Genomic DNA, 18,985 nt, shown 5'->3' on the forward strand with positions numbered 1-18,985 from the left:
GGGGAACAGAAAATATTTATATTTGGATTTTTATTTAGAGAAAAGAAATAACAAAGAGAGATGGAAATCTCCGGCGAGTCTAAGTGGGTGAAGCTGAAGGCCGTCGAAGCCACTCCGGAGAGCTTTGGAGAGTACGGCCAGGTGGTGGAGGCTTCGCCGGACGGCGACGTGTTTGGTCCTAGCGATGCTCAGTTGGACCTCAGCCATGGAGTTCCAAGGTAATCCATTTACAACCAATAAAAAAATACAATTAGCAAAGCAATTTGGGCGCCTGGTTTTTATAATTTTTTTTTTAATGAAAGATAGTATCTGCGATGGCTAGTTCGGTATGGGAAGGGATCCCGAATCCCGAATCAACTATTTTTGGGATGAGAATTTAAACCATCTTCAATCGAATGGTCCAAAAGACCAGATGTCAAAAAAACATTCAAAAATAATTTCCAACCGAAAGCTAGGTCTGAGGGCTTGTGAGTCCCATAAAATCTGAAAAGACCAAAGGGCTGGCCCAAATGAGCCAGCAAGCCAGCCCCGGGCTGGGCTAGAAAACTCATCAATCCTATCGAATATAACTGATAGGAATTTTAGGCCAAAATTCAAATGCAACTGCTAGCTGACGTCAGCTAGCTGTTATTTTTGAATTTTTTTTTTTACAGTTTTAATTTTTATGTTTTTTTTTTACAAATTTTTTTTGCTATAACTTCATTTTTTAAATTCTATTTTTTTTCTATAACTTCTATTTCACAACATTTGTTTCATATTTTTTTTCCTATAACTTCTATTTTACAAAAAAAAAATTATTTTTTTTTAAATTCTATTTTTTTTCTTATAACTTCCTAAGTCATTATACAATATTAAATTAAATTAAGTAACATGAAACAACATTAAACAATATAAAACATAGGTTGTTGTAGTTTTTAAATTTAATTTGTAGTTTTAAATTTAGGTTGTAGTTTTTAAATATAAGTTTGTAGTGTTTAAATTTAAGTTGTTTTAGTTTTTAAATTTAAGCTGTTGTTGTTTTTATATTTAAATAATAAATTATGTTTGACCTTCGGTTGGAGACGGTTTTTTGTGGCAGGGCTAAAACGAGCCCTATGGCCCTTTGGCTCACGATTGGAGATAGAGGCAAATATGACCATGTACTGTTCATTAAAATATTAATATCTTAGAGGACCAGAGGGTTAAAACAAGCCATCTGACCCTCGTTCGGTTGGAGATGGTCTTACCACCTCAAACCGAAATTTTGGAAATCACAAAATGTTTTCAATATTTCAGAATGGATCGGGACCAACAATCTACAATTCTAAAGAGTAACCAATCAATTTGTAAACCTTCATTTTCCCCAATCATGTTTCATTGATATGCTGTACTGTTAGGATCAATGCTCCAACTCCTTAGCTCAACCTGCAAGTAGCTAGTAACAATGGCAGAGGGTATGGAGGAAGAAGATAGAGAGAGAACTGAATATTTTTGTTTTATTGTTTTCTAATCAAAATACCGTTACAAGGACTGTCAGACTATTGGTGCTTATATTCCCTTTCACAAACAACCATTGCCAGCTGGCCATTCACTAAATAAACTAATTAACTAAGTAAAACAACTTAAGTTCACTAATAATGCTTAACGACTATATAATTGTGATCAAGTAAATCACAATCCTAACATTACTCCCCCCTTCGAAAAGAAACCTTGTCCTCAAGTTTGGGACTGGAACTTGAAGTCTGAGAACCTTGTAGTGAAATCATCAAAGTCTTCCCAAGTTGAATATGCATTTGAGCTAAATTTCCATTTTACCAGTAGTTGAACTCTTGCTGCATTGCCTTTCTTATAGACTCTCATTTTCAGCACAGTCTTAGGTTCCTTGACACACACTTCTTCATCTGGCAACACTGGTAGTAGTGGAATGAGAGTGACACGTGGGCCTAAATGCTTCTTAAGGCAACTTATCTGAAAGACAGGGTGAATTTTAGACTCCAAATGTAGCTTTAACTTATAAGCTACCAAGCCAACCCTATCCAATATCTCAAATGGTCCATAGCACCGGGGGTGAAGTTTGTGGTGAGTATGGATAACAAGGGATTAGAGTTGATAAGGGAGTAGCTTCAAGTAGACGAGGTCACCAACTACATATTTGTTTCCCTTCGATGTTTGTCAGCTTGAACCTTCATGCGATTTTGAGCAACCAACAGATTAGTCTTGAACATGGAGAGCAATCTGTCTCGTTCCAAAAGCCCTTGTTCCACCACTTCCAATTTTGCAGTGCCTCTCTCATATGCAGCAACATGGGGATAAGGGTAGCCATACACAATCTCAAAGGGACTGAATTGAGTAAAGGTGTGAAATGAAGTGTTATAACTTCACTTGGCCCAAAAGAGCTAATGAAGCCATTTCTTAGGCTAGCAACTTGTGAAACATCGTAAATAAGTCTCAAGGCACCTGTTAACAACCTAAGTTTGTCCATCACTCTGAGGGTGGTAACTTGAATCATGCACAATTTGGATCCTTAAAGCTTGAAAAACTCTTTCCATAAAGCACTCAGGAAAATGGTATCCTTGTCACTCACAATAGTTGCAGGCATGCCATGCAACTTGAATACATTGTCTACAAAAGCCCGAGCAACAATTTATGCAATATATGGGTGTCCTAGTGCAATTAAATGAGCAAATTTAGATAGCCTATCCACCACTACCATAATAACATATTTACCTTTGCAATTTGGGAGTCCAGTGATAAAATCCAAGCTGATATCAAGCCACACTTTGTCAGGAATGGGAAGAGGGTGCAATAATCTAGGGGATGCCAAGGTTTCATATTTGTTCTATTGGCAAGCTCTACATTTCGAGACCCATAGCTTGATGTCTTTTTCATCCTGGCAAATAGAAATTTCTTTTCAATATTTGGTAAGTCTTTAATACCTCATCATGACCAACTATAGGTGTACTACGATGCTCCTCAAAGAGTTTCCTTCGCCAACTAGAAGTAGGACTAACCACCATTCGTGACTTGTGCTTTAAGAAACCATTATCAATGGTAAAGTTGGATAACTGTGCATTGGTGGGGGAGGCTTAAGAGGGGTTCATTACCTCCTTCATTTTCTGGAAGATCCAAGCATCCTGTTCCGAATGCCTTCTTAATTCATCTAACCATTCCATAGTAAGGGTAGGTTATGGTTGTGCACTCTACAAGAATATCATGTGGTGGCTCAGATAAAATGGTAGATCTAGGAACTCGAGACAAAGCATATGCAACTACATTGTCTACCCCTTGCTTATACTTAATCTCGTAGTCAAAACCTAAGAGTTTGGAAACCCACTTCTGTTAGAATGGAGTGGAGGTTCTTTGATTCAAGAAGTATTTAAAATTGTTGTGATCCGTTTTGATGATGAAATGGTTCCTTTGCAAGTAATTCTGCCATTTCTGAGTGGCATGCACTATAGCAATCAATTCTCTCTCATATGTAAATAGAGCTTGGTTTCTGGGACCAAGAGACTTGATAAATCGGCCTACCCTTTTGTTGCAGGATTGCACCTATCTCAGAACCTGATGCATCACATTCTATTACAAATGGTGTTGAAAAGTATGGTAAAGCTAATAACTGAGGAGAAGTCATAGCTATTTTGAGTTGCTGGAAGGCCAATTCAGCCTTTGGTGACCACTAAAACCCATCTTTCTTAGTCAAGTTATATAGTGGCTGACATATTTTTCCATAACCAAGTATGAGCTTGCGATAATAACTTGATAATCCCAAGAACCCTCTGAAAGCCTTGACATTTGCTGGAGAGGCCAATCTAGAATTGCTCGAATCTTTGCAGGATCAGCTGTGACTCATTCTCTGGAAACAATGTGTCCCAAATACTCGATTTGGCTCTGACCGAAAGAACACTTTTGTTTTTTAACAAAAAGTTTGTGCTACTACAAGACTTCAAATGTTGTGGACAAATGTGAGAGATGGTCTGCCCAATTCTTATCGCAAACCAAAATGTCATAAAAAAACTAGAATAAATCTTCTTAGATAAGGTTTGAAGATGGCATTCATCAAGCTCTGAAAGGTTGCTGGAGCATTAGTCAAGCTAAATGGCATAACTAAGAATTCGTAGTGTCCTTCATGAATTTGAAATGTTGTCTTCTCTATGTCATCAGTGTGCATACGTATCTGATGATACTCGAACCTTAAGTTAAGTTTTGAAAAGAACATGGCTCTAAAAAGCTCATCAATAAGTGGTATATGATATTTATCCTTAATAGTGATGCAATTCAACTCTCTGTAGTGCATGCAAAGGCACCAAGTACCCTCTTTCTTCTTCACCAATAAAACAGGGAAAGAAAATGGGCTATGGCTAGACCTAATGAAGCCACAATCCAGTAGCTCTTGAACAGCCTGCTCAATTTCACTCTTTTGGACTAGACCATAATGATATGGTCGAATACTAAGAGGTTTAACTCATGGCAACAAGGGAATTTTGCGATCATGTGCTCTAATTGGGGGTGTGTAGTAAGAACCATAAACACACTATCAAACACATTCAACAAATCCTGCAGTTCACATAATTGCTGAGGAGACAAATCTGAGGCCTCAATTTTTCCCCCTTTAAGGAATAAAACAAGATTCCCATATTAGAATGATGGAATTGCTTCTCGATTTGGTGGCAAGAAGTTTCATGTAACTAGGAAATGGTGAGGGTGCTAGATTAGGTGAGTGGTTTTTGCCTACTGAGAAGTCCAGAGTATACTGTTGCAAATCCCACAACATAAGGCTTATAGAATAGAGCCACTGCACACCCAACACTACTGTTGGAAATCCCACAGCACATGGCTTATAGAAGAGAGCCACTGCACACCTAACACGACATCACAGCCCCCCAAAACGTAAGGCAAACATGTCAGTATGGCATTTATAATCTCAAAGCTGCATAGATAATTGCTTACAACACCCTTGGTTCCAACCTAACCTCTTGAGCAACCTTGAATCTATGAAATTATGAGTGCTGCCCAAATCGATGAGTATTTTGATAGGTTGCTGCTCAAGTACACCATCTATCTTCATGGTTTTCATAGCAGGATGTGCACTAGTTCCATAGAAATCACAAGCACTTAATTCCATTCCCAATAGTGCACGATCAACATTCTTTAACAATTTGCACTCTTCTGGCTCCAAATCATCACAGACATCATGCATAAGAAGTTGTTTGTGTAAACATTTATGCCCTCGAACCCACTTGTCGTCACATAACCAACACTCTTCTTTTTCCTTTGAACCTCATCAGGGGGTAAGTTTCTTATATGGCGGGTTTTGGGGTCGAGGCCGACCAAGTGGTGGTGGAGGTAAGGCTAGAGTAGGTTTTGCCATTGGATGGGGTTTTGGAGGGTAGGGTTTCAAATTGTTAATCTTAGCATCTAATTGAGCAGCAAATGAAATGGCTTCATGAACTGAATTAGGGTGGAGTAACTTAACATCATAACGCAATTCCTTTTTGAGACCTCCAGAAAATAACTCTTTAACAATATAGGGCCTACATCTGAAGTACAATTGGCAAGGCGCCGGAATTCAACAATATAATCATGAAGAGTACTTGTTTGTCTGAGTTTGAACAATGACTCAATGCAGTCCTCAAAATTAGTGGAGCTAAACTTCTAGCATAAAGCAATAGTGAATTCCCCCCAAGTTGGAGTGGAGTGGAGTGGATGCAATCATGCCATCGAAACCATTACAACGGCTCATTCTCGAAGTGGAAAGAGGCAGTCACCACCTTCTAGTGATCTGGGGTGTGATAGTAAGCAAAGTACTGCTCAGCTTTACAGATCCAAGATGAGGGATCATCGTCTTTGGAGAAACGGGGAAAATCCAGACGATGTTGCCACTGAGGGCAATGAATACAACCACCACCTTCAAAAGAATCACGGCACTGGTAACGCGGAGTGTTAAGGCAATGGAAATCTGCAAAAGAACCAACACTGCCCTGAGACCCTAGGTCGCAACGAAGATGTTCCAGTAGAAGGGCAAATTTCGATTCCAGGGAGGTGAACTTGGCGTCCGAGGTTGCTGTCGAGGATTGGATCAGCTGAGGGATAGCTTCCAGAGCAGCTTCCATGGTGGACATGCGCGTTTCCATGGTGGACATGCGCGTTTCCATGGTAGACATTCGAGAATTGGTGGTGTGGCGGGGCATACAAGAGGGAGACGCAAGATGAAGAAGATGATACCAATGTTAAGATCGATGCTCAAGCTCCTTAGCTCAACCTGCAAGTAGCTAGTAACAATGGCAAAGGGTATGGACAAAGGAGACGATAGATAGAGAACTGAATATTTTTGTAATGTTGTTTTTTAATCAAAATACCGTTACAAGGACTCTCAGACTATTGGTTCTTATATTCCCTTTCACAAACAACCATTGCCAGCTGGCCAGTCACTAAATAATTAAGTAAAACAACTTAAGTTCACTAATAATCCTTAACGGCTATATAATTGTGATCAAGTAAATCACAATCCTAACATGTCCGCTCTACAAAAGCAGAACTCCAGCAGCAGCATAGGAAAAGTGGAAAACTAAAACAGTCCCTAGCAAAGTCAAAAGACTTAAGGAAAATTGACAATGTGACCTTCACATTCAGAAATGTCGTAGTTATTTTGAGCAATTGCAAGATATCTGATTGATTATATTGTTCAATACACGACATTGATTTACGTTCTAGCAAAATAACACGACGTATAATTTCAAGAAGCAAAACAAAATTACTTTTTAGTGTCACATTTCAACTTTGGTTCATGTTTACAGGTTCTACGTAATGAATCTTCAAGGTAGGCCGCTCAAGTTCTCAACGATCACACACCATGCGAGCGTGACGCAGTGCCTCGGTTCAATCGGCGGCCACGTTTGGTATCTTGGAGTGGCCAAGGCTTCCATTGTTGAAAGCAAGGACCGTGAAGGCAACAATGTGGTGCAGTCTCATTGTGCCTCCGGCCATTTCTACGTGCCACCGGCTGTGGCAGACGTTCGGGTTTTCAAGATTACGGGTCCCAAGTTCCTGAAGCTTAATGTCGGGACGTGGCATGCGGGGCCTTTGTTCATGGCGGGGACTATGGACTTCTACAATCTGGAGCTGAGCGATACCAATGTGAGCTTCGGCCTTTCCTCTACTCTTTCAATTATGCTTTTGCGGGTTTGGTTGAGAAACTTGCGTGCAACCGGGATATGTCTTCATGTTCCTCACCGGGATATGTCTTCATGTTCCTCACGCCCATGACTGGGTCACCTGATGGGCGCTATAGGAACATGGGGAGATATCTCGGTGACAGCCGAGACTTTCCTGTTGGTTTGGGCAAAACTGGAAATGGAACCTCAATCAGACGGCCATTTTTTGTTGCAGGTGGTTGATCACACGACACATGACTTTCTGAAGGAGAATGGAGTGAAGTTCTTGATCGACGAGTGACTGTAATTTTTCTGTTTGTGATTTCCACTTCTGAACTTGTTTCAGAGATGCGTATCTTAAATAAACGGATTTCAGTACTCAAATTTCAGAATCCGGAAGAATTACAATTTGGAATATTCAGAATCTGTATCTTGCTTGGTGAAGGACAATATAAATCTTACAACATTAAGAAACACTTCATGAAAATTGTTTCTAGAGAATCAAAAATATAAATACACTCCAACACTCCAACCGGCACAAGAAATTAGCATCGATGCTCCGCTGAAGGAAGCAAGAACGCTAAGTTCCTTTGCGTCACTATTCACCCCCCATCATCTGCATAACAAGGATTGAGATTGCAATAAGAATGCCGCTCGATTATTTCAAGACTCATCTAACAATTTTTCTTTGGAACAGTTTCTGTCACAGTAATATCGTTATTATATGTGAATTACTCGCCATTCTAGTTTTCGAAGTTTTCATAACAAATTATAGTTAATCATTCACAAGAGTTCAACTCCATTGCAATCTACGGTACTGTGGGCAATGCACAATTACCTTGAAAATCTCGCCAAACATTCCCATCCCTTGCAGCGGATTTCTGCGCCGTACTCCATAAAACTTCTCCGCAATTTCATCAAGCAACTAAACCATAAATTTAATGTCAGCACAAAACACACCGCACACCTAAAAGGTGGTCGCGCAGAAAAACTGCATACCTCATGAAATGCTGGTTCTCTGTCCAAGCTTGATTTGTATTTCTCTCTCAACATATTAAAAAGCGGAAGAGCATCTCTCAGCAACCTGCATTGAGAATAACATTCAGCAATGTGTAAACCTTGTACCATACACGTCAATAATTGAGGCTCCTTATTTCATAATCTAATTAAATCTTTATGATCTCTCAGGACTTTGGCTATCGATATTTGGAGGCATGAAGATCAGGGGCATACATAAATTGCATATTTCCAGTATGGTTATTAAATCAATATTTGATTGCCCAAGTCACCAAAAATCGAACAAGCAACAGTACATATCATTTTCTCTTATCATACTCCAAATTCCGTTAAGACTGATAACATTGTTACGGAGCTTTCTCTAGAGATGGGATATACGATTGTTACGGTTCATGAATGAAAAGAAAGAATTGAAAGCAACATACGTTTGCAAAAGAAAATTGATGAATTGGATCAAATTGGATTTGGGAAAGTCGAGCTGCTTAGACTCCACTTGCTTCTTTATCTCATCCACGAGAATATTGGCATCTCTCAGATTACCAACTGCCAAATACCTACACCAGAAAGACACAAAATCAGCTCTATAGGAAAACAGAATTAGCTCGATTAGCCTACTGCTCATGAAAAGTACGTAAACATGACAAAACGGTAGTTGAATGTGTATATTCGTCGAGGATCTCCCAATTTTGAGTGCACACTTTGAACCCAACAAATCAAAAGGCTTTTTAGTCAAAATGGTCCCTGAGATTTGCACAACACATAACTTTGGTCCCTGAGATTTAAAATCAATAGAAGTGGTCCCTGAGATTGTCCATCATCCATTATTTTGGTCATTCTGTTATAAAACTCCGTTAAGTTGAAGGTATAACACATAACTTTGGTCCCTGAGATTTGCATAACACATAATTTTGGTCCCTGAGATTTGCATAACACGTAACTTTGGTCCCACATAACCTTGGTCCTTGAAATTGTCCACCATCCATCATTTTGGTCCTTCCGTTAAAAAGCTCAGGGACCACTTAACGAAGTTTTTTAATGGAAGGACCAAAATAATGGATGGTGGACAATCTCAAGGACCACTTCTATTGATTTTAAATCTCAAGGACTAAAGTTATGTGTAATGAAAATCTCAGGGACCATTTTGGCTAAAAAGCCCAAATCAAAATTTTAAATTGCACTATGTTCATAAAATCCACAATGTATTTTAAACTACCCTCGAAAATTAGAAAGGAAGTTCCCACATTACATCATAACCAAGTTATTGTTTCTCAGTTTTTACGAAAACATCAATTAGGCCATGGATTTATTGCACTCGTTGTGAACTTCAGAATTGAAGCTATATTAAAATTCTGTAAGCGAATTCAGGATTCAGGTTCCATAATCCAGATTGGTTGTTCAACTATCATCAATGATATCAACCGGAACCGAAGAGTGAATTGCCTATACAAGTACATAGTGGAGAAGTGGCTTACATTAAAATCGCTCGTGCAATGGCCAAATCATCTTCCCCTGGATAACACTGCATGGTCAAGAAGTATGAACCCCATAAAAACTTTATATCAAAAAGCTAACCATAATTCTGTAACATACCTTTTTCTGCATTTGTGAAAATTAATTTCTTTTTTTTTTTTTTTGGTCGAAGATGAGTTTCTAGTGCTAAAAGAGGAGACACTAACTATAATTTTGTAGCTCACCTTGCCCATAAAATTTACTAAAGTCGAAGCAAACTCTTTGGGGTTGTTTCCTCGAACAAAATGATGCGACACTCTAACCATGTCCTGCAAAGCAATCAAACAAGATAATGGTGTTCACTCTGCACTTATAGCAAGAATAGTTTGAACAGACCAAAAAAAATAAAAAACGATTCCAACATGTCTTCCAAAACATTGTCAATAGCAAAAAGTGCTTCAGAATAAAACCTTGGAAAGATGACGCAATCACCAAAATGACCGTAAACAAGTTTGTATAAATAATGATCTGTTGGCCAAAATCAAGTTGGTCCAATATTCCATCTGACCTTACTAGCAATTAATATGCAGGCATTTTCAAAAAGTGGACTGTAGGGACAGTCTTTGAAATGTATGCACTCGAGAGCTAAATACTAAAGGATTATGGACAGCCGCAAGCACAGCAAAGAACACAATCAAGATGCTACTTACCACCTCAGGAGATTCAAAATATATGTAGTTCGCTAACATGACATGTATTTCTGGAGCTCCACCCTTGGGTGCACCAAACTCCTTAGACCACCTGAAAAGAGAGAAACAGAAATGCATTTTCAGTGCTCGATGACACTATAGGATCTGATATAAATTGTGTGCATGCTCGTCATGTACACACATGTTTAGTATAATTATGAAAGTAACCAGGAAATAAAAGATCAAAATTGATATTTTCCTTAATATGGATAAAGTTGGGAAAAAAAGAAGTTCAATATGAAGTGAAATTGTGGGTTATAATTGGTTTTTCAATAATTAATTACTGCAATTTTCTCCTAAACACCTATAAAAAATGCTAGTAAATGTTGAAAAAAGCGGGGAGGGGGCCGGTTAGCTTCTGTTAAAAGGGTATGAGTAACGACATTCTCTTCTTTCCCAACATTTATCATTTATTACCAAATTTCTTCTCTTCCTTGCACTTATCCAACATGGGAAAGTAAACGATTTCCCATTCTCAAGCCCCTTTTTCCCACCAACCAAACACATAGTTAGAGTAAATTGTAGATAAAATGCATGGATTAGACAAAAGAAAAAACCACATGAATATCAAATAGCATTGAATATTCAGATAGAGAGGAATCAAATATCTTAACTCCCACATAAAAGACCAAACCATAACCATGAAATCTCTCTCAAAATTGGGAAAAGGAAAATCTTGAACAAAACTCACTTAAGAGCAGATTTTAGAAACGATGAGCAGCCCTCAACACATGTTTTTGCTTCCCCAAGTGTTTCAGAAAGTTGTTGCATGTCATCTAAATCCCCTAACTGCTGCGGCACAGGTATCCGAGGAAATGCTTTATAAATTTTCCTGACACGACCTGACAAAATAAATAAATTTTTGTCATGATCACGAAAATATAGAAGCATCATAATATTAGAAACACCAGAACACCGAAAATGGCTAGGAAAACATCTGAATCATATCCAAAAATTCTATTTATCATAACACTGATACTCTGATACAAATAAAACCCGCTAGAAGAACCAACCACGAGAAGTTCAAAATTACTACAGAAGGTAAGAACAAGCCAACAGTGAACCAATCGAGAATTGAATTCTATACCATATGATAATAACAACTGACCTAGTGTTTCATCATCATAAGGGAATCTTCCTTTGACAAGTGTTTCCACAAAAAAAACAGCCAACTCAGCACCACAAGTAACCTGAATTTGTTTTCCGTATATACAGTGTTAGTAATACAGATTTGACTATGAAATGTCATGATATATTTTCTGCTTGTTTGTATCTTGACTATGTCCAAATTATGCAAATTTGTATCTCAAAACGCAGAGCCATGAAAGTATGACCTGCCCATGTTTCAGTTGGTTGCATGCGCCGGACTGAAGGATATCCACAGCCTCAGAAAACCTCTGAGCAGCTACATATCTGCAATAAAGCATCCATATTTGATCAACGTGCATGCCTTTAAGAAAGACAAAGGAATAAAATGGGTTCCTGGGTTCCTCAACAGCCATGCTCACTGTTAAATAAAATGAGGCTTTCTCCAATGCGGGAAAAATCTTGCAAGATGTGAACCCAGCCAATCAAGCAGGCACTCGCATCCCGCAAGATTTATCCCACATTGGAGAATTTCTGTCAGTACAATTCCCAATATTTTCCTGAATCATCATACTCTTAGGCCTCGAAACTAAATAACAGAAACTATCTAAGCATAAATTATAAAGAGCATATGATTCGTACCTTGCACTAATAGATTTGTACATTTGTTGAGCTCCATAGTAATTACCTTCCTCTACAACTTTCTCTAATTTCTCAATATTCTGCATTTAAAGTAGAAAAACAAAAATGCAATTGGAAACCATCCTTCCTGAAACCAACTGGCTGATAGAATGAAACCGAAAACTGTTCTTCATCAAAACTAAGCATCGAGTATCAAAGTAAGCAAGCATTCGAAACGAGATTTATTGCATTACCATAATCTCAACAACCAAATTCAGGCTGCATTTGTTACTTTGGAATGTAGGAAATCTAAAGCAAAAACCTTTTGTGGAAGAAATTATAAGTTTTTAGATCAAAAGTCAAAAGCCAAAAGCAATAAGCAGCTTTATGGACTAGAGTCAGCAAATACGATTAACACTGAGCATATCACATTCCAAATCAAACAAACACAAAACAGAGAGCTGATCATATTCATATATATCACAATTCTTCAAAAAGTAGAGCAAATTACGAATCAGAATCTCAAATCGGAGAAATTCCATAATTTCAGTGCAGAAAACAAAACCCGTCCTATGAATTCTCCAATCGAAACGTTTCCGAATTGAGGAAACACAAAGATTGCAGAAAACTTGAGGAAAGATTCAGACTTTTTCTTCGTTCTCACAAGAAACCAAGAGATTGGAAAGCAGGATTTGAGGTGGCGTACCTCTTGGGCGGGAGGCAGTGCGCCTCTTTTGGGTCTCTCCCGCGACATGATGATGGTCTCAGTTTCTGGGAGCGTCGAGTTCAAAGTGGACAAAGGTTGTACTCTCCAACTCAAACACACAAATAAAGAAAACTCAAACACAAAACGAATTCGGGTTTGGTAGATCCGCTTAATTACATCTCCACCAGTTAAAACTCACCCCCACTCTACCTTATAAAATAATTTAGACACCTCGTGAAACAGCATAATGGTTTGAATTCATCGTTACTTGGCGTCCCAGTCTAATCATTAAACGTTATATTAAAATTTACATATAAAGATATATTATTATTAAAATTAGCTTTTTTGCACACGCTCACACGTAAGAATGAGCAATGGTTATGGCAGGCGGGTAACTGCGATTATTTATCCATAACCGTTTATATTCATACCCGCATAACCGTTTACCCGTTGGGTAATTGCATAAATAGTTATACCCATAATCATAATCGTTTATAAACGGTTATCCATACTCATAATCGTGTACCCATTTAATCATAATCATTTACCCATTTAACCATAACCATAACCATTTATCCGTTTACCCGTTTTTGAACCCGTTTATCTTTTTTTTACCCATTTACCTATTTTTTCATCCGTCTACCTGTTTTTTTAACAACTTGAAAATTACAAAATAAAAATTTGTCATAATTTTTGTTTTCTGACACTTAAACACCGTTATAGGTGCATTTTAGCATGCATTCCCCTATTTTAATCATTTAAGTCCTTATACAATTCCAATAATTGAAATAATAGTTTACGAACGATATTTTTTTGCTACACCCAATCAAGTCTTTAATTATAATTCATATGATTACAAAGTAAAGCTTCTAAAAACAAAAAGTAATCATTATCTTGAATGATTCAAAGCTCCAAAATATTCTGAAACTAAACATTTTTGAACACGTTCAATCACAAAGTATCATCGACTCGTTGTCACAAAAAACGACCTACAAAATAAATGTATAAATTGAATTAGTATCCCAATTAGAAACACCGACACCAATTAGCATGAACAGAAGGCATTATGCAAAATCAACTAATATAAAACACCATTCAATCAACTGTTCCTTTACTAACAAAATGGCATTATGCAAAACCAACAGATATAAAACACCACTGATATAACAGTTTGCTGCTTGTATGGCAATGTCATGAATCAGTTTATAACTTTACAGACATGAATCGGTTACATTAACACAAAACCAAAATGAAAAAAGCAGCCATAAGACCATCATCCTCTCACCCGCATTATTCATGCCAGGTCAAACCTTATAGTTTATATCCCAATCGATAAAAAACTACAGTTTTATAGGCTAAAGGTAGTATATCCCCCTACAAATACCCATCTGCTCCATCAAAACTCTTTACCATATCATATTCACAAAGTGATATATCATCATATCAACTATTTAGATGGCAAGTCGCAGATGTTCTATTGATAGCACTTGCATACATGGTGACCAGATCAACTGGATAATTGTGTGTATTTTACACATGTCTTTGATTTATGCAGCAATCTTACTAGTGTTAATGTTTAATCTCACAAAATAGGCACACATTAATTACAAATACCAAGTTACTAAATTTATAATCGGTGGAATGAACCCTATTGGCCCCTCCAACTCAATTTCGGTGGAATTCAATTTTGTGAGTTCTTTGAGGGTTTTTATTTATTTATTTATTTTTAATTTTACACATATTAAATTAAATAGGTAAATGGATATCCGTTATAACCGCAGGTAATACCCATAACCGATAGATACCCGTTATAATCGCGGATAATACTCATAACCACCCATTTAAATTTCACTAAACGGTTATACCCATAACCGTTTATTTGTCTAAACGGTTACTCATAACCGTAACCGCTAACTTTAAATGGGCGGGTAACTGCGGTTACCCAAACCCATAGGTATTTTACCCATCCCTACTCACACGCATGCGAGAAGTATTTTGTAGATTGTATGTTTGCGTACATCATAACAATTTTTATTATTATTAGTTTTCAATAATTTCTTTATGAATTTTTTTTCTCTACCGTTGTGTTACAACGATTATTATAACCATGTTTTATAATTAACGTACATGGTCAAACCTTATTTTTCTCTATATGTTGCACAGTTTTAAAACATATAGTGGGGTAATTACCGTAATTTCTTTGTTGGGGTAAAGAACCACTATAGGTTTTGTTTATTATGGACATCCTAAAAATCTGTCATTTTTCTTTTTACTTTGCGTAAAATAATGATTTATATGTTATTCATGCAATCGTCAATCAATATGGGATTTTAGATGCAAGTTCCTGGCCAAAGTCCATAAACAATAGTATGTAAATATAAATAAATAAATAAAGTAGATAAAAACATTAAGTATTGGTAACAAAACACAAAACAACTTAAATGTCATTGTCACATACCGGCCTGAATCTACCACATCTCGGGCCCGTTCCACCACCGTAGCACAATATTGTCCGCTCTGGGCTTACCATTTCCTCACGGTTTTGTTTTTTGGAAACTCACGAGCAACTTCACAGTGGATCGCCCATCCTCAGAATGATATGGCCTCCTTCTCGCTTAACTTCGAAGTTCCTACGGAACCCGAAGCCAGTGAGCTCCTAAAAGGCCTTGTGCTAGGTAGGGATGAAAATATACATTTAAGGATCACTCCTCTGAACGATGTGGGATGTCACAATCATAATATAAAGCAAACATAACAATATTTACATTATTCAGAATACACATAGTATATATTAACTCTCTCATTTTAATGGTATATGGAGTTCATAAATCGTACCCACCTAATCAATTGCAACTATTCATTACCATGACTTCAGTAATAGGAAACATAAAACAATGAGAAGGTAACTATGATACTAAAGAGTCACGTGTTGTGTTAGTTGTTTTCTTTCTCATGCGACGACTTAAAAATAAAATACAACATACAGTTATAAATAAAAGAAAATGAAACATACAGTTACAAAAGTAAGTTCAAAGAGGTTAGTTCGTATTATGTAAATTGTTATTTTATCAGATTAAATTAAAATTAAAATCTAGTAAAAAATAAAAATTAAATTGTTAATTCAAAATTTTGTACGCTTATTACTACAGTCTAATGATATTTCTTTTCTTCACCTATACGTGAGAGGTCTCAAGTCCTATTGTGAGGCTTTTGGCTCACTCTCTCATCTCTTAATGTAAATATATCATTTGTTTAAAAAAAATGAAAACTTTGTTTATATATAAGAAAACTAAAATTATAATATAAATATTCTTGGAAAAAGACTTTCAAAGACCTAATTAAAAGTTATTTCCAATCGCGTCCCCATCCCAAACCAAACCGAAAAAACATATGCGTTCGTCCTACCCCTCAGAAGTGCCAAAGTAGCTAGCTTTGACCCTGTCCCGCAACCAGAGTCCTCTCCAGTCTTCAAATCGTTGCTGGGTTTTGCTCCAAAAGGTTAGTGGGTTTCTGAGTTTTCATTTCTGAGCTTTTTATTTCACACATTTTGGTTTCTTCCTGCTGAATGAGGTTTATTTTATATATGTTTTTTAATCTTCTATTTACATGTGGAGATGGTGTGATAATGGTGTTGCAGACCATCTGTTTGTGAATATTCCTGAAAGCAATTTTTCTTTAAATTGGTAAAGTTTATGATAGATAGCAATAGCAACTTGGTTTTGCACCTTTTGCTTAATTTGGATTGCCCATTAGCCTACATTAGTCGTAGGCGCGTAGGATGGAGAGAAAATCTTACTCACACCTGGGATGTCACTGCGGCTGCATCTCAAGTCAATCGTGCAATGTCATGTGTTTTCTTTTGCATATGGCATTGCCTGATTGAATCGGGAAACCGCCACTGTGGAATTCCAGGTTCGAGGCTGTTCTTTCTCCTAGGTGGGATTACGTTTAGCCCTTTGACAGTGGTGGCACTTTGTTTTGCTGCTATGTCAGCAGTTGAGCGGTAGGATTTTGCAAGTCTGCTCTGTAATTGTGGAGCCATTCGGTTAGTAGTGTCTTATACCTCTTGCCCCATTTTTCTTTATCCACTCCAAACCTTGTTATATATAACCATTTCATGAAATTACAGCTTCATGACTATGCTACTTCTGTGGGTTTTTTCTTCGTTTCCTTATGCAGATCTTCAAGCAATTCTTGTTGAATTTTACTTTCTTTTCATTAGCCTTGTTTAAATTTTTACTGTCTTAGTGTATTTTCCTTGTGAATAAGAAGTTTCGTGTGTTTTTCATGATATTTGAAAGATTTGCTTCTGGTGTGCATTAAACGTTCAACCCTTTTCGTGAAAAGAAAACATCCGGTTCCTGATGCAGGGCGGAGCGGAGATATAGAAAGATAGTATAAGCTTGAGACGAAGGTTGAAAATGAGCAGCGAGGCTTTGCAAGTTGCCAAGGTGTACCGCCACCTTCTCAAAGCCGTGAAGAAACATGTTGCCAAAGAAGAGAGTAAGAGGCATTTTATAAAGTATGCAGCCGAAGAATTTAGGAACAACTGCAAACTGTCAGACCCATCTTCTATTCAGCATAAGATTAAGCTTGCCGAGAACTACACTTTACTTCTTAACAGTGTGCACCATCACAAGGTACTTCTGTCCTTCAAGGCTCTAATCAAAGTTCTTTCCTTTCATTCCTTTTGCCAATTTTAAGGCTTTTGGATGTTTCATTATACTAGGTTGCTCTCAAGTTGCTCTATTGAATATATGCGTTGCGTATGTAGGATAAACGGATACTGAAATGGTTTTGTTTTTAGATGTATCAAGTTCTAGTTTTGCCATTAGACTCATTACTAGTTCAATGTCTGCAGTTAGAGTCATTAATCGCGCCCACACACAACTGACCCTATCATTGCGTGTGCGGCGTGACTGACCCTTGGATGATCCTATTAAATTTATCAAATAGAACCCCCTGGAAAACATTCATGTAAATTTTCATAAACTAATCTAAATAGTTTTCATTTGGAGTGTTTTTCTCGAATTGAGCTCTCGAAGTGTTTTCCTATAAAACTTAGAGTCGGGTGTAATTTCTAATTTACGGAAAATCTCTAAAAATTAAGATACGATACGCTATGGATACGGCAAATAAAAATGTATATAGCAACAAAAATATACATTTTAAAACATAATTCATTATTCTAATTCAAGTACGTTTGAGTTATTAGAGAAGGAAAGTTCGAAATTTAATCCTCTTTATATAGTAGAAGAAGTGTGAGAGTCGTATTCATGGTTTTAATTAGAGGGAAGCTCTTTGTATTTAGCAACTTTCAATTATAGATGTCTCCTATTAATTTTCTACTCCTCACTACCTTTTTTTGAAAGTGTAAATGTATCTTAAAAGCAGGATACATGTATCCTAAATGTAGGATACACATATCCATCATGTCAAATTCGTGTCCATCAACCAGGGTACGTGTCGGACTAGTATCCGAGAGTATCGAACAAGTATCGTATCCGATCAAGTATCGGATACGGGATATGGAACCAAACAGAAGTATTTGTGCATCATATCCGTAGTAAAAATGCAAGTGAATTCTTGTGCTTCTTGCAGGAAGCACTTGAAGTGCTTTTGCAACCCTAAAACATTTTCTCTAAAAGTGCTTTCAATCATTTTAAAAGCACTTTTAAGCGAGCCCTAAAATTAGTATTCTAGGAATTTCATCCAGGCTGAGTAATGAATGTGCACCTTTTTTCATCTCTATGCCTACTAGCATCGAATACTTATTATTTTCTATTGCAGTAACTTTGTTTATCTAAGAAACTATAGAGCTGCATCATAACGTTGTCGCTTTCTCTTCATCGAACTTTCTAATTTTGTATAATTTGATGTGCAGGACTTGTTGTTCTCTTACAACATTGCTGTGGATAGATCAGATGAGATGAAGAGAGTGCTCGGAAAATCGGCTGCAAGTGTGGGTCTTCAACTTCCTGAGGTCTATCAACCTTGATATTTTGGTTGGGTCCATATGCTCCATCCTATATCCTCAGGAATTTTGGTGTTCCATTGATAAATAATTAAAATGTTATTTGTTTGGTGCCAACGTATCGAACCAAACATTTGTTTGAGAGGTTATTTGTTGTAACAAAATTAAGTTCTGCTGCAGCATCTGAATCAATCCTCTGTACTTTTGGCCCAAGGAAATGGAAATATTCCAAATGTTGGGAGTTATAAGAGTA

The 18,985-nt window shown here is 37.2% G+C and overlaps 3 protein-coding genes across 5 annotated transcripts; 2 read left to right on the top strand and 1 right to left on the bottom strand.

Moving 5' to 3' along the window:
- Nucleotides 1–12: 12 nt before the first annotated feature.
- LOC126629497 (uncharacterized) lies at nucleotides 13–7,606 on the top strand. Its single transcript, XM_050299557.1, has 3 exons — nucleotides 13–218; nucleotides 6,774–7,113; nucleotides 7,366–7,606. Exons 1-3 carry the CDS (start codon nucleotides 61–63, stop codon nucleotides 7,429–7,431), a joined length of 564 nt encoding a protein of 187 aa, XP_050155514.1. The 5' UTR covers nucleotides 13–60; the 3' UTR covers nucleotides 7,432–7,606.
- Nucleotides 7,488–12,923, bottom strand: LOC126629493 (protein GET4-like). The gene is made up of 12 exons (XM_050299554.1): nucleotides 12,759–12,923; nucleotides 12,074–12,153; nucleotides 11,680–11,758; nucleotides 11,454–11,535; nucleotides 11,037–11,187; nucleotides 10,307–10,397; nucleotides 9,842–9,925; nucleotides 9,620–9,666; nucleotides 8,573–8,701; nucleotides 8,130–8,214; nucleotides 7,969–8,055; nucleotides 7,488–7,746 (listed from the first exon to the last, which is right to left on the bottom strand). The coding sequence occupies exons 1-12, from the start codon at nucleotides 12,804–12,806 to the stop codon at nucleotides 7,729–7,731; spliced, it is 981 nt and encodes a 326-aa protein (XP_050155511.1). The 5' UTR covers nucleotides 12,807–12,923; the 3' UTR covers nucleotides 7,488–7,728.
- Nucleotides 12,924–16,093: 3,170 nt separating this feature from the next.
- Nucleotides 16,094–18,985, top strand: LOC126629499 (uncharacterized). Of its 3 annotated transcripts, none has more exons than XM_050299560.1 (3): nucleotides 16,094–16,256; nucleotides 17,129–17,398; nucleotides 18,643–18,985. In XM_050299560.1, the coding sequence occupies exons 2-3, from the start codon at nucleotides 17,180–17,182 to the stop codon at nucleotides 18,754–18,756; spliced, it is 333 nt and encodes a 110-aa protein (XP_050155517.1). In that variant the 5' UTR covers nucleotides 16,094–16,256; nucleotides 17,129–17,179; the 3' UTR covers nucleotides 18,757–18,985. The 3 variants fall into 3 exon arrangements, with proteins under 3 accessions (XP_050155517.1, XP_050155519.1, XP_050155518.1); XM_050299562.1 differs by having other exon boundaries at nucleotides 16,123–16,256; nucleotides 17,106–17,398; XM_050299561.1 differs by having other exon boundaries at nucleotides 16,126–16,256; nucleotides 17,060–17,398.

Source organism: Malus sylvestris, chromosome 7 (assembly GCF_916048215.2).
Source record: "Malus sylvestris chromosome 7, drMalSylv7.2, whole genome shotgun sequence".
NCBI classification, from domain to species: Eukaryota; Viridiplantae; Streptophyta; class Magnoliopsida; order Rosales; family Rosaceae; genus Malus; species Malus sylvestris.

Excerpts from the sequence above, each read along its gene's own strand:
- LOC126629497 (XM_050299557.1), top strand. The coding sequence starts at position 61 with ATGGAAATCTCCGGCGAGTCTAAGTGGGTGAAGCTGAAGGCCGTCGAA. Across the intron at positions 219-6,773 it reads CTCAGCCATGGAGTTCCAAG|GTTCTACGTAATGAATCTTC; the intron begins GTAATCCATTTA and ends TCATGTTTACAG. Across the intron at positions 7,114-7,365 it reads TGGAGCTGAGCGATACCAAT|GTGGTTGATCACACGACACA; the intron begins GTGAGCTTCGGC and ends TTTTTGTTGCAG.
- LOC126629493 (XM_050299554.1), bottom strand. The coding sequence starts at position 12,806 with ATGTCGCGGGAGAGACCCAAAAGAGGCGCACTGCCTCCCGCCCAAGAG. Across the intron at positions 10,398-11,036 it reads TTTCTAAAATCTGCTCTTAA|GTGGTCTAAGGAGTTTGGTG; the intron begins GTGAGTTTTGTT and ends CTCTCTTTTCAG. Across the intron at positions 9,667-9,841 it reads TAGTAAATTTTATGGGCAAG|TGTTATCCAGGGGAAGATGA; the intron begins GTGAGCTACAAA and ends TTGACCATGCAG.
- LOC126629499 (XM_050299560.1), top strand. The coding sequence starts at position 17,180 with ATGAGCAGCGAGGCTTTGCAAGTTGCCAAGGTGTACCGCCACCTTCTC. Across the intron at positions 17,399-18,642 it reads ACAGTGTGCACCATCACAAG|GACTTGTTGTTCTCTTACAA; the intron begins GTACTTCTGTCC and ends TTTGATGTGCAG.